This window comes from Martes martes, assembly GCF_963455335.1.
Source record: "Martes martes genome assembly, chromosome: 15".
NCBI classification, from domain to species: Eukaryota; Metazoa; Chordata; class Mammalia; order Carnivora; family Mustelidae; genus Martes; species Martes martes.
Window position 1 is genome coordinate 57,684,298 of NC_137903.1, and position 18,396 is coordinate 57,702,693.

General features: G+C 38.1%; 1 protein-coding gene across 1 annotated transcript in view; it reads left to right on the forward strand.

Moving 5' to 3' along the window:
* Positions 1-18,396, forward strand: part of AHCTF1 (AT-hook containing transcription factor 1) — an 80,671-nt gene that overhangs the window by 19,591 nt on the left and 42,684 nt on the right. Inside the window, exons 5-13 of the mRNA XM_080824045.1 lie at positions 1,058-1,238; positions 5,446-5,653; positions 6,904-7,020; positions 11,397-11,481; positions 13,150-13,300; positions 14,678-14,810; positions 14,894-15,075; positions 15,540-15,601; positions 16,460-16,588. Coding sequence (XP_080680171.1) covers positions 1,058-1,238; positions 5,446-5,653; positions 6,904-7,020; positions 11,397-11,481; positions 13,150-13,300; positions 14,678-14,810; positions 14,894-15,075; positions 15,540-15,601; positions 16,460-16,588 — 1,248 coding nt within the window. The remainder of the gene's footprint in view (positions 1-1,057; positions 1,239-5,445; positions 5,654-6,903; positions 7,021-11,396; positions 11,482-13,149; positions 13,301-14,677; positions 14,811-14,893; positions 15,076-15,539; positions 15,602-16,459; positions 16,589-18,396) is intronic.

Consider the following 18,396-nt stretch of genomic DNA (forward strand, 5'->3'; position numbering starts at 1 on the left):
TCCATGAAATTACAGCTTTCAGAATTAGAAGCACTGTAGAATGTTTTGTGTACCAATGAATTATAGACAGAGTCAGGCTTTTGTCTGTGATAATAAATTACAGCCTGAAAAAAAAAAAAATAAATTACAGCCTGAAACAGACTTCTATATTAATGCATAAACCATTGATAATTAATTTCCTCTTTTCTTTCTAGGACTCATCAGTATCATAGAAGTCCCTAAGTACTTAATTATCATATATCGTACCTAATTGTGAACTAATAAGAAACAAAAGGAAAACTGAGTATAAATACAGACTGTTTATTAGGTACAGACATTTAAAATTTGACACATGAGAGAAGGATAAAAACATAGTTTTGTAATGTAGCTACAGTATGGTTTCTTAAAAATAACTAAAGTTCTTGTTAAATGTCAGTTATCCAGTCACTGCCAAAGCTTAGTGTGAAGTCCAATACAGCCCTTTTAAAGAAGGTTAGACCTCTTCAGGCTTCAAGGCATAAACAGGACTTTTGTTTTAAAGAGTAAACAGTAAATTTTTCTTGAATGATTTATTTTTACTCTTCCTCAGGAAAAGAGGCTATCTGATCATGGAGTAGTTGGTTGAGAGCTTTGAAGAGAAAAAATCTAGGTTTGAGTTTTACACTTAATGTCTATGTGACTTGAATAACCTCAGCTAAACTTTCTAAGTTTCGGCATGGTTTCATCTTTGAACAGGTAGAATTATATATGATCCAGTATCCAGGGTTATCATGAATGTTAGTGAACCAATTAGCACAAGGCCTGGCATATAGTAAACTTGGAGTAAACATCATTATTATTCCAACTGCATGATTTGTTTTACATTGAAATAATGGTGTCATTTCTGTTTTATCTGAAGATTTCATAGTGTTATTCAGATTCACAGGTATCAAATGCAAATTTTTAATTTTCTAATAGAAAATGTTTAAATCCATGATAACTAATAACCTGCTTTAACTTCCAATTTGTTTGTTGAGTTTTTTAATTGTATTTTCTCACTTTGTATAAGAAGAACAAATGCTTTATTCTGCTTTTCTAGGTGACAGCAATTGAACCCATAATTAGTCATGGGGGAGCCAGTGCCAGCACTCAGCATTTGCACCCAAGCCTGCGATGGCTTTTTGGTGTGGCTGCAGTGGTGACCGATGTTGGACAGATCCTTCTTGTTGACCTGTGTCTGGATGACATGTCATGCAGTCAAAATGAGTTAGAAGCCTCAGGTAATTGTTCAAAACCCAGAACTGAGTGTCTGAACATTCTGATGCAGTGGATTGGTTTGTTTGTTTTTTTTTACGTAGTGAAGAATTTTTATATAGAAGCTTCTCATTATGTGTCTTTGTTTCTTTTATGTTTGGACCTATTGCGTTACTGTTTTGAGCACTGGATAGTTTTGCATGAGTTACTCTGTTTTACTGATGAGGTATTCATATACTTAAAGTAGGTCTTGTAAGAGTTGGAGATTTTGATTTGTTTTTCCATATACACTTGAAAAATAGCTGTTATTAAGTATATGCTGGAAGAGGGGCTGAAGGTATAAAGTCTTGATCTTTATCATATCAGACAGTATAAAATTATGTACTGTGTAGGATCTAACATAGTATTTTTGGCACACTGATTTTGTGCCTGCAGTAAGACCAAGTTAGAAATAAGGTAGTATAATAGGCAAAAAAACAGTAATCAAAGGTTTTCTTTCACAAAATAACGTACTAAGATAGAACTAATGCTACTTAAATTTTTAAAAAGTGAAGAGAGAGAATTTTCTTCCTTTAACACTAATACTTAATGTTTCTAAATCTGCTCCTTATCAAGTGTTTGCAGTTCTTTGACTTTTATTTATGGGACGTTTATGTGATTGGTTTATTCAGGGAGGAGCCCTAACCTAAAATCTTTTTTTTTTTTTTTAAGATTTTATTTATATATTTGACAGAGATCACAAGTAGGCAGAGAGGCAGGCAGAGAGAGAGGAGGTAGCAGGCTCCCTGCTGAGCAGAGAGCCAGATGTGGGACTCGATCCCAGGACCCTGGGAATCATGACCTGAGCCGAAGGCAGAGGCTTTAACCCACTAAGCCACCCAGGTGCCCCTAACCTAAAAATCTTAAAAAGTGTATGTGTTATAATGTTTCAGGAAAGGACCATTTGATCTTGAAGACCTTCTTAATAGTTAAAGCAATCCTGTAATATTAGGGCAGAGCTGTTCCTCTGTGGATCAGCTAAGAAACAAATGATTATTATTTTATCCCAGTTTATAATGAGCATAACTAATAAAAATTGTCAGTGCATAGTAAAACTGATTAAAACTGCAAGTAGTAAAAATTGTATTTTACCAGAAACTTAAGAACCAAGTCAGATTTCTGAGCAAAATTTTAAATCTGTAAAATGCGACTTGAAAAAAAACTTACTTGGCAGAAATAATGGCCACATGGGCACTTGGGGAAAAAAAAAAAAGAAAATTCTCACAGTGATAAAAACATTATCTTAAAATCTGATATGTGCAAAGACCTATGACTGATTAACTGAGTAAAGTTCAAAAGAAAATAATTGACTAACAGAATTAACAGTAATTAAAAATGAATTTATAGAATATTAGAAATGCTAGGGCACCTGGGGGGCTCAGTGGGTTAAGCCTCTGTCTTTGGCTCAGGTCATGATCGCAGGGTCCTGGGATCGAGTTCTGCATCGGGCTCTCTGCTCAGCAGGGAACCTGCTTCCCCCTCTCTCTCTGCCTGCCTATCTGCCTACTTGTGATCTCTGTCTGTCAAATAAATAAAGTCTTTAAAAAAAAATGCTTGAACTGCTCTCTATGGAAAACTGATAGAGGACTTAAGTAGTCTTGATGGAATTTTGTTTCAGAGTTTTGTAGATAATATCATTCTATATGTAAGGCTAATTAAAAATGCTTGTCTTCATAATTAAAACTCTTCAGATCAAAATAGTGAAGTTAAAACATCCTTTATAAAATCAGAGGTCAACAATCAATAGTTGAATTCAGCACAAGGATGATTTTATAATGGAACTCTTTGGATTGTGATCAGAGATCAGAATCATTTCTCAGGTATAAGATTTACAGAGCTGTTGAATAAAAAATTGGGGTTTAATGCAGAAGTTTTTGTTTATAATAATAATTTATGATTACAACTATTTGCACTTCACTGTAATACACATAACACAGAAAATGAAGTTCTGGGGCACCTGGGTGTGTCTCAGTCAATTAAGCATCTGCCTTCGGCTCAAGTCCCTAATCAGCTCAAGTCCCGAATTGGGCTCCTTGCTCAGTGGGGAGTCTCCTTCTCCGCTCTCTGCCCCTCCCCTGTGCACGCATGTGCTCTCTCCCTCTCGCTCTAATAAATGTTTTTTTTTTTTATGAAATTCCTGATATTTATCATACTATACTGTTTTATAGTTTTCCAAACTTGGTAGTATTGTACATCTTTCCACATCAGTACAGATAGTCTACCTTACTTTCTTGAACAAGTGTACATTATTCCATTGTATGAAGTATTTATTTTGGCAGAGTTTAATCCTTGCTCTTTATCAGAAACAGAGGGATTAGGAGAGGGATCAAGTATAATATATAATTTTCCCCCTCTTCACAACAGCATTGAGGGAATCTGCCCCTGTATGTGGTTATATCACTATATGGACCTGAGAATTTTTCCTTTTAATTGAAGATTTCAGAGATCTTCAAGTAGACAGAATATATATTAGAACTCCCACATACCCGTCATCTAAATTCAAGTTGGTTTTCAGAATTTACCATATGTGCATCTTTTTTCTTTCTTTTCTCTCTTCCCCCTTTTGCCTCTGCATTAATTTAAAGCAAATATTGGCTGTCCTACCATATAATCGTAATGCCATGATCAGTCCTAACTGTATTAATAGTAACTCCTCGGTGTAGTCTAATAATGGGTCTAAATCAAATGGCTGTGATTGGCTCTAGAGCATCCTTTTGCATTTGTATTTTTTGAATCTGGACCTGAACAAGGTCCACACATGACACTTGAGTTATGTCCCTGTCTCCTTGAAGGTAGAGCGGACCTCCTTCTATCCTCTCCTTTCCTATTTATTTTTAGTTCTTCTGACTTGCTGAAGAAGTTAGTTTATTGATAGAATGCCCCACATTTTGGAATTAGTGGAGTGTTTTCATGTGGTGTCACTTACATTTTGTATTTTCTGCTAATGAAAGTTAGCTCTGATTAGGTTCAGATGTGACATCTGGCAGGGACACTTCCAGAAGTGCTGGATATTTCCTGCTGTATCACCTTGGGAGGCATGTGGTATCTTGTTTCACCTTTAGTAATCAGTGGGTCCAAATGATGACACCACAAACCTTCCTTGTTAAAGTTTCCCATCTGCCTTTGTACCAGCAATTCTCAACCAGGGCTGACGTTTGCCCTCTAGGGGATAATATCCTGGGGACATTTTTGGTTGTTGCTCCTGGAGGGAGATGGTGCTTCTGGCATCTAATAGACCGGCCAGGGATGCAGTTCACTGTTATGTAGTGCATAGGACCATTCCCCTCAGCAAAAATTTATCTAACCCAGAGGCTCTGTGGAGCCAAGCTTGAAAAACCCTATTTAAATTGTTTCATCCATCAAGATTGTTACATAAATCTTTTGATTCAGTAGGGGACATAAAAATGACTTTGAAATTCTGTTAATCTAAAGAATTTTCTCATTAACTAGGGCTGTTTACCCTGAGATAGAGTTTGTTTGGAAGAGCCAGGATAAATGCTTACTATTTCTTTAAGTACTAATTTTCAGGGTAAGGAGCTGGTACCCGGTTACTTAAAATGGTTCAGTAAGATCTTTTGTTGGTAAGGACAGAAACTCAGGAGGTTTTGTGTACTTCATGTGTTTCGTTCTTTTACATTCGTTATTGTTTATTGATGTTCAAAAGAAAAAATTTTTTTAAACTCATGAGAACCCCTTCATGTAGTCTGACAAATCCCCCTTAGACGTTGATAGTTTCCTAGATTTCTGGCACAAGATGTACTAGGCTCATCTTAGTATTTTCTGCCCCAGACCTGGAACTGGCCATTTCTCCAAGGGGAATATTTAGGTTCTTAGTTCTAAATTTAAATAAAGAAATCCATCAGCTTTTTTTTTTTTTTTTTTTTTAAAGAAAACCCAGTCAGCTTTGTTTATGATTATTAAGGAAATTGTGTAATCTTTTTAAAAAAAGTGTACTTCAGATAATATTTGAGATGTACCGTGAGGTTTTTAAAAATATCACACAGTTAAATGTATTTTGAAAATTAGAGCATTTAACTAGGCATGGTTGGCTGTTTTATAGTTCAGTGTGCTTTGTTATCACTAATCTGATTTTAATTGACCACAGTAGTTCTCAGTTGCAGCTCGAGTAGTGGCTAAAATGTTTGCTTTTATGGTTGTTGTGATCTGTTAATCTTACTTGTCTTGTTTTTCTAGACCTTGAAGTTGTAACCGGCATCCCAGCCGAAGTGCCGCACATCAGGGAGACCGTGATGCGCGAGGGCCGCCACCTGTGCTTCCAGCTGGTGAGCCCTTCGGGCACCCCCGTGTCAGCCCTTCGCTACATCAGCAGGACTAACCAGCTCGCCGTGGGCTTTTCTGATGGCTATCTAGCTCTTTGGAATATGAAAAGCATGAAAAGAGAGTAAGTACAGCTTCTTCTCTTACTTGATTATTGGTAGTTTCTTTCTGAATATAACTTTGTTTTGTTTTTTAAATTTAATTTTATTTTTTCAGTGTTCCAAGATTCATTGTTTATGTACCACACCCAGCGCACCCTCCATGCAATACGTGCCCTCCTTAACACCCATCACCAGGCTCTCACAATGTCCAACCCCTCCCCCCTTCAAAACCCTGATTTTTGTTTCTCAGAGTCCCCAGGCTCTCATGGTTTGTCTCCCCCTCTGATTTTCCCCAACTCACTTCTCTCCAATTCCCAATGCCCTCCTCAATTATTATTATTTTAAAATTAGCATAAAGAGAAAAGGATATGGTTAAAAATAAGATTTTTTTTTTTTTTTTAGTTTTATTTATTTAAGTGATCTCTACACTCCATGTGAGGCTCGAACTCATGACTCCAAGATCAGAAGTTGCATGCTCTTCCGACTGAGCCAGACAGGTGCCCCTCTTTTTTTTTTTTTTTTTTTAAATAAAAAATCTTTAAAAAATGGCTACAGAAGTGACCCTTAATTGAGGGAGGTAGCAGTTCAGCATTATAAACTTTTGATCTCTTTGAAGAGTTATGTAGATGCCTGTTTTTCTCCTAAGTTGTCAATTTAATACTCATTTTTTTTCACGGCATGTTGGATTTATTTATTTATTTACTTACTTAGTTACTTACTTACTTTGTTTATTTATGACTAAGTATCAGGATGAAGCAGCAGTGCCAGTCCCTAGTAGCTCCATGGGCGAGTCCACCCCAGCTCTCTTTGCTTGAGAACCTTTTACCAGCTCTTGTCTTTGAACTGTTGCTAAGTGAATGCCCAGAGAACCTGGTTTCTGTAGTCTTTCCCCTGGCGCTGTCATCTCTTGGCCAACTGTGCTTTCTATGTGGTTTGTGGGAAGTCTTTGGATTCTCACTCACTGGGGTGTCGTGAAGGGGAAACTTAAGTGCAGGGAGCTGAGATGGGAGTGTTGTGTCTGTTCGTCTTTCGTAGGGGGTCTCTTGCTGGTAGCAGTCCACAGTGGCCTACCCTCACCTGACAGGAGAAGCTGGTTTGCACACGCGTGTGTGGGGGCACGTTAGTAGTTTTGGCCCTTCCCAAGGCCGTGTCCATTGTCTTGCCGTCCTGTGTGTGTTACAATCAGGCGATTCTCACACGAGACCCCTTATTCTTTCTGCATGGAATTAAAACTTAAAAGTATGAACTGTCCTACTTCTTGTGCCTGTTGTAGATACTACACGCAGCTGGAGGGTGGCAGAGTTCCTGTGTATGCCGTCACTTTTCAAGAACCTGAGAACGATCCGCGTAATTGCTGTTACTTGTGGGCTGTTCAGTCGACACAAGATAGGTAAGTGTGACACATGTGGTTTTTTAAAAATACTTGTCAAAGATGAGGCCGCATTTCATTTTTTTGGGCAAAGCCTTGTAGTATACTGGGTATTTTTTTAGCGAAAACAGCATAATTCAGTGAATTAGCTAGCAAGTGGTAGTTGAAAGCATTTTGAAAGTTAAATGTTTCTACATGGTTGAGTAAATTCTGGGATATCAGTGAGAAAAATGGTGCTTGTTTGACTTGCTCAAATGCTCTTTCGGAGTAAGCCAATACAGGTGAGTGGGCAGCCTCTTACCGCCTTAGACAATTTTTACTGTGTTCTTGCACTCCTAAAATTTCATTTCTTCTCTTTGTTGTGTATGTCTCATTTTTATTTACCCTCACTCCGTTCCCTGGTCCTCCTATTTGCCTTTTTCAGTATATTCTTAGCATTAACTTGGTTAGTTTTTCTGTCATAAGGTTTAATTTTGTCCCAATTATAGCTAGTCAAAAATCTTTCAACTGAATTCTAACCCATTAAGTTTGTTCAACTAGAATAGTGTAAGTATTGATTTGGTGTTTTGTTCTTTCTTGGATGATGAGTGAAACAGTTGAGCTTGTGGTATAAATGCCGTGATGGTGATAATGTGCAGTTCCCAGTACTTTCTTTTCCCAAGTCCTTCCTACTGTGGGCTTGAGGTACCTGAGTTATGGTCAATTTGGTTTTTTTGGGGTGTGTGTGTGTGTGTGTGTGTGTGTTTTGGGTTTTTTTTTTTTAAGATTTTATTTATTTATTTGTGTGTGTGTGTGAGAGAGAGAGAAAGAGCACAAGTAGGGGGAGCAACAGGCAGAGGGAGAAGCAGGCCCCCCACCAAGCAAGGAGCTTGATGTGGGACTTGATCCCAGGACCCTGGGATCATGACCTGAGCCGAAAGCAGATGCTTAACGGGCTGAGCCATCCAGGCATCCCTGGATTTTGTGTTCCATGTCCCTACTTGGTGGTTTGGTCTTGCTTTTCTCTGTAGTAAGTCAGGAAATGAATTATTTGCCACTTTGAATTTTGTCAATCCTGGAAAAATACTGAAATGAAGATACAGAGCCCACTATTGGGCTACCCCTTCTTAAGTCAAACCCATATTTCCTTTTATCTGAGCATAGTGGGGGACAGCAGCCGTTGGAGGGATGTGCCCTGTTGAGGGCTCTGGATGGTGGGCAATGTGAGGGGACTTTTATCTAGACAGTTGTGATATTCTGCTTATTCTTCTTTCTAGTATTGTCTCTTAGGATAAGTTCTATTGATTTTTTTATTCCTTACGTGGGTTTTGTATTTGAATTTCACACACTAAATTCTAGAGTGCTTTCCTCTTATTTTGGAACTTGGTGAATAAGACTGCCTTCTTTTTTTATCATGCCACTCTTGATTCTTGTAGTGTTATCTGTAAGTGATGCCCACTCTGTTCTTATAATCATGAAGCTTATCTGAATATTCTATGTTCCTGATTTTCTTTTGTAAAATCCCTCTGAACTGTGTACACTTATGTTTGTTCTTTTTTGAGGTAATTTTCAGAGCTCTTTACAGCTGATTTCTTGAACAAGGTGGGAGCTGGGGCTCCAATCCCCCTGTGCTGTCAGAAATCCACATTTAACTTTGGACACCCATCCTGCCCCCCAGATTTAGCTACTGATAGCCTGCTGTTGACTGAAGCCCTACCAATAAACATCAGCAATTAGCACATATTTTGTGTGTTAAATATGTTACAGAACTATATTTTATAGTATTGCCTTTTGGCTTATTTTTTTCAGTATATCTATAGTGTGCAGTTCATCTGCAAGTTTTCTCAAATTGTCACAAATCTCCAAAAAATTTCCCGTTTGTATTTATTGGAAAAAATCTGCATACAAACGGACCCACATAATTGAAACTTGTGTTGCTCTAGGGTCAAGTGTATTTGTGTTTGAAGTACAAACGAATCATAGTTTAAAATATGGGCAGAATATACTGTTCTCTGTTTCTCTTACTGTGATGCCCAAGATTTACTTCTCTTATTCACAACACACGGAGTAAGTAACCCATAGGAACAGTTCTCTAGTGACTTTTAAACCACTTAGTGTATATAGTATTCTTTTAATAGGACAGGGTCAATTTAATTGGTAAGTTGGATTATTTATTCCTACATGACTTACTTTGCGTTTGTCGCTGTTACTGATGTGAGGTACTTTTGAGATTGGTATTTTTGTGGACTTCCAGTCTTTGATTTGGGCCCTTCATGGGCCTCTTTGAGAATCTGATGAAGGCTGTGATATATATTGGTATGTGACTGTAACATGATTTAGGGCAGAATTCCTCACCTGTGGTCTGTGGGTAGACCTAGAGCAGTCTGTGAGCTCCCCAAAATGATATATAAGATTATTTATGTTCGTTTATATATGTATATGAACAATACATAATTAAATATATGTACATCTGTACAAATAATATGTATATATGTATAAATAATACTTATACACATGTAAATAACACATATATAAGTAATACTTATACACATGTTGGGGGGTGTGTGTGTATATATATATGGATGTAGATGGTATTGGTATTGGTATATATAGATGGTATTGGTATTATAAGTAGATGAAAACAATATAAACTCAGATTACAAGTCTAACTTAGAAAGGTGATGTTGTCCTTCCTTTTCCCCATCAGAGTGATTATTTAAACAGAATTTTAAAAAGAACAAAAAGAATCACTGTAGACTGATTATACCACCACAGAATTACATAGGTATAGATTTTAAATTGTTGCCATAGTGCTCATCAATTCTAATAAAAACCACATTAATTTTTAATTTTATTTTTATTTAAATTCAATTAATTAACATGTATTGTTTCAGAGGTGGAGGTCAGTGATTCATCAGTCAAGCCACATTAATTTTATAATATGGGAAAGTGGATGAAAAAACTGACTGGTTTTCCCTTTAATGTATGTTGTATGCGGTTTATCCTGTTTAATATTTGGTCTTTTAGAGGTTATTCTTTGTTTCACAACCATGTGTTTATTCATTCCACACACTAATTGAGCGTTTATATGTACTAATGATTGTTGTAGAGAATGGAGCGCTGCAGGATGCTAATAAATTTCTGTTCTTCTAGATGTTCTCTTTCAGCGAGTGTATTTCATAAATATACTAGTACACGTATTTCATATAATTTCAGGTAGTGATGTTAAATACAGAAAAATAAAGCTGGGAGAGGAGATACAGACTGTGTGGTAAAGGGAACTGTTCTTTTAGAGAGTGTAGTTGGGGAGATTTGAATGAAGTCAGTTGGGGCGGGTAGGTAGCAAAGCCTTAGGGATATCTGGGAGAAAGAATTCAAAGGCCTTAGAAAAATGTCTCGAGGAAAGCAAGAAGAGCAGTAAAGGGTAGAATGCAGACTGGTCATAGATGAGGTTCAAAGAGTGGAACTAGTTTATATAGGGCCATGGAGGCCAGGATAAGGTAAGTTTATGAGTTTGGTCTGACTAGACCAGGCCAATTAAATCAATTTCTGGTGGTAGGGTCTGAGCATTAGTATTTTTTCAAAGCTCCTTTGGTGATGCTAATAATAAGCAACCAAGATAGGGAACCACTAGGCCAGAGTGAGACTAGCTAGAGAAGAAATCTGGGAATCCTTCTGCACATGGAGATAATTGATGGTGGAGAAGGAGAGGGTAGAACAGCCCGCAGAGGACTGTGGATCGTGTAGTGTGAGGAACATGAAGATCTTGCGGTATCCTGGAGACCAAGAAGAATATGTGTACTAAGAAAGATCCAGAAAGAGTAAGAATTCACATTCAGACAGTATGGAAATCTGCGCTCTTAATACCTAATGAACGCTGTCCTTGAGCAGAGAGGGTTGGGGATCTTGGCTTTATATTCATACTGTGTAGCCCTCATCCTGTGGTCCCAGGCAGATCTTCATTTTAGGTAGAAGCCTCACGAGATGGCGGAAGAGACCAGGAAGAAGGAGCAAAGGACGTGCAGTCCCCTCAGGACGGTTTTCTGTAGTTGCCGTGGGATAATTTGGTGTGCATCCTTTTGGCCAGAACGGGGGCCTGCTGTGCCAAGCTCAGATCACACCTGTTGAAGATGGGGCGAAGCAGTGCTGGGTAAACCACTGTAGGCTCTGCTGCATACGGGCCCACCTAAAGTGTACAAATGACATCAGCTTAAGCTAGTTAGAATCTATTAAAAATGAAAATCAGTTATTATTTCAAAGGACTGCATTTTGTGAAAATAGCCAAATCACAGGAATTTCTTTACATTGACCTTAGTTTTGTCGTGTGCACTCAATATTGTATACTGGGCAGTAAGAGCTGCTTGATATATTAGTAAGATCTTGAGTGTTTCTTTTCAGCTTGTTTCTGTTTCTTTCAGTGAAGGGGATGTGTTGAGTTTACATCTACTTCAGCTGGCCTTTGGTGACAGAAAGTGTTTGGCATCAGGACAAGTCTTGTATGAGGTAAATGGTACCGGGAATACGGGTTCATTCTGACCATTTTATTGTTTTTTGACCATTTTAGTCTTTGTTTTAAGATATTAACATATTGAAAAGTCCTTCTGTTCAAGTTAATACTGTATTCACAATGTAGTGGAAGAAGTGTTAGATTAGGGATCAGAAGACGAGCAGTTGTGTCAGCGTAGCCTTCTGAACTTCCCCACATACCATTTTCATCTAAATTGAGGGGATTGGACAAGACTCATTTTGTGACTTCATTGGTACCCAGGAAAAGGAGCTCCACTTTGTTGCTCTAATATGGCAAGCAGTAAGCCATGGGGTGACTTTATAAACAGTGTTGGGGCACCCGACTGGCTCATTCGGTGGAGCATGCAACCCTTGATCTCAGGGTTGTGAGTTTGAGCCCCATGTTGGGTTAGACATTATTTAAAATCTTTTTTTGTTTGTTTGGTTGTTTTTTTTGTTTTTTGTTTTTTTGTTTTTTTTTTTTTTTGAAAAAGAGAGTGCAAGTACGGTGGAGGGCAGAGGGAGAGGGAGAGAGAAAATCTTAAGCAGGCTCTGCGTTCAGCACGGAGCCCAGTGTTGGGGGGTTGATCTCACAACCCTGAGATGATGACCTGAGCCAAAATCAAGAGTCAGATGCTTAACTGACTGAGCTACCCAGTGCCCCACTTAAAAATAAAAATATTAAATAAATAAATAAATACAAATTTTTTAAATTAAAACAATTGTCTTGCCACTTATAAAAAGGATAAATGCATTAGTCTTTCAGATGACTCTTTTTCCAGCTGAATTCTTGAAGACAAAGTGGCATGCTGCTAATAGCCACCTGGTCAGCCCCTACTTCCTTTCTGTAGGACAGGCTTTCTTAAGCTAGTGTTTGAGGTTATATGGATGGCCTTTAAAGAATCCATAAAGTCTGTGAATTATCTGAGACATTTTTATGGTTATGCATTTTTCTGGAAGAAAGTTTCATAGCTTTTCTTAGGTTCTTTTTTTTTTTCCATCCAAAGATTGATTTATTTATTTGAGAGAGAGAGAGAGCATGTATGCACAGTGGGAGGGGCAGGGAGAAGAAGGGAGAATCCCAAGCAGACTCTGTGCTGAGTGGAGAGCCCAGTGTGGGGCTCAATCCCAGGACCCTGAGACCATGACCTGAGCCGAAACCAAGAGTCAGACACTCACCCAACTATGCTACCCAGGCGCCCCAGCTTTTGTTAGATTCTTAAAGAGATTGATGAGGAAAAAAAGGAGGGGGCTGTTCTAGAGCAAGAATGTCACTCTGAACAGAGGAGCAGGTTTGCTGGCCTGGTGTGTCTTTGTGCAGAATAGTGGTGGTCAGTCCAGTTCACACTCCAGCCCCAAGTACCTGAAGGTTCCCACGTTTGATAACTGCTTTAGAAGTTTTGTTGGTCATTATTTTTGAGAGACTAAGTTTATCTGTGTTTTATACTACATATACATATACATGTATGTATGTACATGTATGTATATCATATACATACATTCCAGAGGCCTTTTCAAGTTATTTGTTCTCTTTACTTTGTAACTTTTTTGTGTTTTCTTTGTATCACGTGAAAACTCTTTAAATTCAGAGAGCATTTAATTTTTGAATGACTTCTGGCTTAGAGTTCTATGAAGATAGAGATTTGTGTGCATTTTCTGTTTCAGGGGTTAGAGTACTGTGAAGAAAGATACACACTGGACCTCACGGGTGGCATGTTTCCTTTGAGGGGACAGACTAGTAATACCAAACTGTTGGGATGCCAGAGTATAGAGAAATATCGATATCATGGCGACAGAGAGGAAGGTATGAATGAAGGTTGGTTAAAAGCACTCTTATATGTCATGTGGAATGCTTGATTTTGGTAGTTACCTTGATGTAAGATTTATGACAGATTTATGAATCCACCTTGATGGAAGATTTATACTTTTTTAGAGTTCGTACTCCTGGCAGTTAAAAAATTAGAATACTGATTATGGAATTTCTTTTAGGTCCGTATGAGACAGTTGGTATTCTTACTCTCCAGTTTGCTGTGCAGAACTCGAGTCCAGTAGCTTGAGGGACCCTTGTATTTTAATCCAGCTTTTTAAACAGACAAGAATGGTCTCTAGTTTTGACTAGTATGAATAGTCTGTGAATAATGGTTCCTTCTGCATATTTTTTGAGACCTGTGGCAAACAGGCCTTGGTTGTCTTTAATCTTTCTCTTTCCTTTTAGTATCATCCCTTCTTCCTGGTAAACAACCTTTGCATGGTCAAAATGGCATAGATTTTGGAATCCCTCATGGCTTCGGATCTCAGCTCTGTCACTAGTTGTGACCTTTGATGAATTATTTAACGTTTCTGAGCCTCCCTTTCCCCATCTGAATGGAGTAAACGCAGTTGGACCTTTTGCAAAGGGTGGCTGTGAGAAGTAAATGTGATGCCGGTGTAGGTTCGTTCAGCTCTGGGCGTGCTCCCTACAGCCGTGCTTGTGTGTGTGCTTCCTGGGACTCATCCTCATGGTTAGCCCCTTCGTCTGGGCATGTCCTCTGTGCTTGTCCCACGTCGGTTTTTGTGGCCCAGTCTTCATGTCCAACTAAACATACCCAAAACACAGCTCTTCAAACTCTCCCTCTTGTATTCCCCACTCCCCTCTTCTTTCTGTGTTTCCCATTAGTTGTGTCTCAGATGTTTACTTTTTCTCTCGTTGGTGCCTCTTACCTTGTTCCTATCTTTCCATTCCCCACAACCATCATCCAGGTACTAGTCTTCCCCCTCTCTCCCATAGAGCTGGATCAGCCCTTCTCAACTAGAATCCTCTAAAGAATCAAGCCCTGTGCCTCGAGGCATCCATTTTCGGTATTGATATTCTCTGTGTTCCCTTGTTGGGAGAATATGCAATCAAACAAATGAATCAAAATAAATAAATTCCTACTTTATCCCCGATACCTCAAAGTTGCCAAAGTGTTAAGTGAAAACAAGCCACGATATAACTTTTCTGATGAGTATTTTTTTATAAAATCTTGAAATGGAGAGACAGTGAAGATAATACTGAATGAAACCCTTCTTACAGAACGAGCCATAGAAATGCGCTTTGACATATCAGACATGATGAAAACTTAATTTATGACAAGATGTTGCTGAAATTTTATTTGGGGTAATTTTAGTTTGTGATTATTTATTCAATTTATAAAAATTATATTCTTTTTTTTAGCTCTGTCTCCTGACACTAGTGTTTCAGTCTTTACCTGGCAGGTGAATATATATGGACAAGGAAAGCCTTCTATGTATTTGGGGCTTTTTGACATAAATCGTTGGTATCATGCACAGATGCCAGATTCGTTAAGGTAGGGTTTCGCCCTCTCTTCTCTTTCGTATTTGTATGTGTAGCAGCTTGGTCATTTAATGATTTTGTAACATTTTCTTTTAGAGCAGGAGAATATCTGCATAATTGCTCTTACTTTGCATTGTGGTCACTGGATTCTGTTGTGAACAAGACTTACCCGCATTACATCTTGGATATACTAGTTAATGAGAGAAGCTTAAGTAGAGGAATTCCCCCTTCATATCCACCTCCCGAACAGTTTTTTAACGCAAATATTTACAATTTTGGTATGTGTTTCCTTAACATTACCTTTCGAGAAAAATAACATGCACAAGTATATCTGTGTGGGTGTTTGTACGTGTAATATGTATTTGTATAGTATGTGTGGTACGTATGTAGTGTGTAGTATGCAGGTATATATGCTTACCTGTTCATGTCTCATTACTGTTAGTTAATATATGGGTAACTTAGGAAATTTAGTTTGATATGTACACCAGAAATTTAATACTTAGGTATTTTATAAAGATACTATCACTTATGAATTCGCTAGAAAAGATAAGTATTATTTATGTTAAGTTTGGTATCTTGTCAGGATGGAAATATTTGGAAAAATTATTTTAAAATTTATTGTATGTAATTTTGATATCTTGCCTAGCAGTCTCTTGTTAGGATAAATTTTGTTGTATTAATGCCATCTACAATATAATACGTAAGCAGATTTTATTTTTTTTTTTTTACATCTTTTTTTTAGATGCCACTTGTTTGTTAAACTCAGGAATTGTTCATATAACTTGTAATGGCTTTCAAAAGGAGGTAGGTAACAACTAACAATGTGGACAGAGTGTCTTAATGAACTGAAGTCAGATCATGAATTTAAACTTTATTTAGTGTTAATTATATAAACTGTTGTTTCAGCTTAAATGGTAGCTTCTGCTAGGTTTGTGATATGAGCAACTAGTAGCATCAGTTACTGATGGCAGCATGCCAGAAGAAGTATTGGGGTTGTGTGGATGTTAGCTACTTGAGCCGTAAGGAAAAGAGTGGAAGTAGGTCAGTGCCTTCACCGTATCTCTTTGTATCCATACTCTTCATTCTCCTCTTTCTTCTCAGGAAGCTTATGAATGAGGGAAGTAATGCAAAGAAGATACCTAGCACAGTGTCTGGCTCAGAGCAGGCAATGACTAGATGTTGAAAAAGACTTCTCCAGGAAAACACAAAATGACAGATTTCGAAATTGATAACCAGCTAGATTTGCGTGAATGCTATATGTATACTTCATATTGGATCTCTCTGACATTAGATCAGAAGGAATAAACTGTAGGGGTGTGTGTGGGGTGTGTGCGTTTGTGTGTGTGTGTTCATTAAGACCTGTCACCAAGTCTGTCAGCTGTCAGCATTGGAGAATGTAACAGGGTTACCCATCAAAGACAGAATGCCACCCAAAATATCTTCATCAGTAATATTATTTTTGACTAGCATGCATTGGTTTAGCTCAAGAACTTTATAAGCCCTTTTCCTTACAAGAAGTGTAAAAATGGAGTCCTAAAATTTCTATTCAGTGTCTTTTAGCTTTATTCAGAATATTAAGTACAAAGTAGATGATAAGTTTATTAATTCTTAAATTTGATTATTTGAAATTATGTATTAATGTTTATTCATCAATCTTTACAGACTTTGAGGTTTTTAAAGAAATCAGGAGCATCTCTCAGTGAATTCATACCTGATGGCTATAATCGATGTCTTATGGCTGGCCTTCTGTCACCAAGACTTACTGATACTCACCCTTCCAGTTTAAGTCAGGTGAGATGATTTATAATGCTTTTGTTTCTTTTGTTATTAGCTTTCTGTTAGAGTATTACATTATTATAGTAAAAGTTTACTAGATAATTTCTGCAAAAATAAATTCAGTAGTATAATGCTCATGCTTCATGATCAGTAGCTGTGGTCTTAGGTTTGGCTTAAAATACATACTACCAGGACTCAGTAGGCCATAACTTGGCACTAGGTTCACTTAGCTGTATAGAAGGATTTAGGACAGAAGCCACATTGTGGTGGCCCCAGGCATGTCACGAGTAGAAGTTGTAACAGGCCAGGGGCCATTTTCCAGCCCCTGTGAGAACTGCATAGGTACAAGTGAGTAAGACCTCGTGAGTAAAAATCATCTTGACTTAGGTGGATCTCATGGTCTAGAACGCAAGTATGTGATCACTGGCATGAGTGTCACTGGGAACTTGTGCTATCATAGGACTGTTGAATCAGAAATTCTAGGAGTGGAGCCTAGCACTCAGTGTTTCAAAAAGCCCTTTGATGTGGTGGCCCCTGGGTGGCTCAGTCAGTTAAGCATTCGACTCTTGATTTCGGCTCAGGTCATGATCTCAGGTTCCTGGGATTGAGTCCTGCTTTCCCTCTCTCTCGGCTCCTCTGCCTGCTTGTGCTCACACACTCTCTCTCAAATAAATAAATCTTAAAAAAAGAAAAAGCCCTTAATGTGATTGTGATGCAGTGTTCTGAGAACCGCTGCTTTATAGAAACCGGTATCTTCTGAGAGCCTGTGAGGAGATTCCAAGTTCCTGTAGAACAAGGCCATTCTAGAAGTGAGACTCACTCATGGAAGCCAAAATCTCAACTTCCTAGTGGAGGTTTATAATCCATTTAGTTTTCCTGGTCCCAGTACATTTTACCTACCAGGGGACATTCTAATAGTAAACAGTATTGCTTGGGGACAGCTCATAATTCACGTTTAATTTAACTCATTATTTGTTAGTAAAACATGCTAGAATAAAGTAAGCTCCATTTTCCCATGGTTAAAGAGAAAATGTTAACTCTCCCCAAGTAGTGTTTGGATAAAGTTATTTTAAAAATTACAGAAGTGCAACATTATGAATTGCTGGAAAAAGAGCCTTTTAAACACCCATGGAATACAAATATTGCCACTCGTGGTTTAACATTTACGGTTGGATTTTAATAATTTCATGGAGTAAAGTGAAATACTCGATACCGTTATCACTGGGAGATTCCCCCCTCCTTCCTCTCCTTTTATATTTTGGTACCTATGTAAATATTGACCACGTGGTTGTGTCGTGATCATGGTCGATGTTAATGTTCTTATTACATAGCTTGTTTTTCCCTGGAGTTTCTAAGTGGCCTTACAAAAAAACAAAAACAAAACAAAACCTTGCCTAGTCTCACACAAGCTTAATTTTTTTCTTCCCAGTTAGTTTTTGCTTTTTGTGGCGCCTCTTCAGACAAAGGGTCTGACCTTCGGTTAGATTACCTTCATTGCCCAGCAGTTTGTCACCTTTGCCTCTGGTTCTGTTTTGGGGGAGATTTCTTCATCATCTACCTGTCTTCCCATCAGCTTTTTAAAAATTTGACCCTCATATAAAATTTCTGAGTACTTTTTCTTTGATCAGTCTTTTGTTTCTAGTATTCTGTTTTATGGATGAACTAGCTGCTGCCCGTGTGTGTTCACAGTCTTACTTGATTTTTGCACTGGCTCTGTTTCCTCTGCAGTCCCGTTTCTTCATCTAGTCTCTTTGATGCCAGTTGCTCTCCTTATGCATTTGGTGGCCCTTGGTCATCTGTTTATATGTAAAGTGGGTCAATAA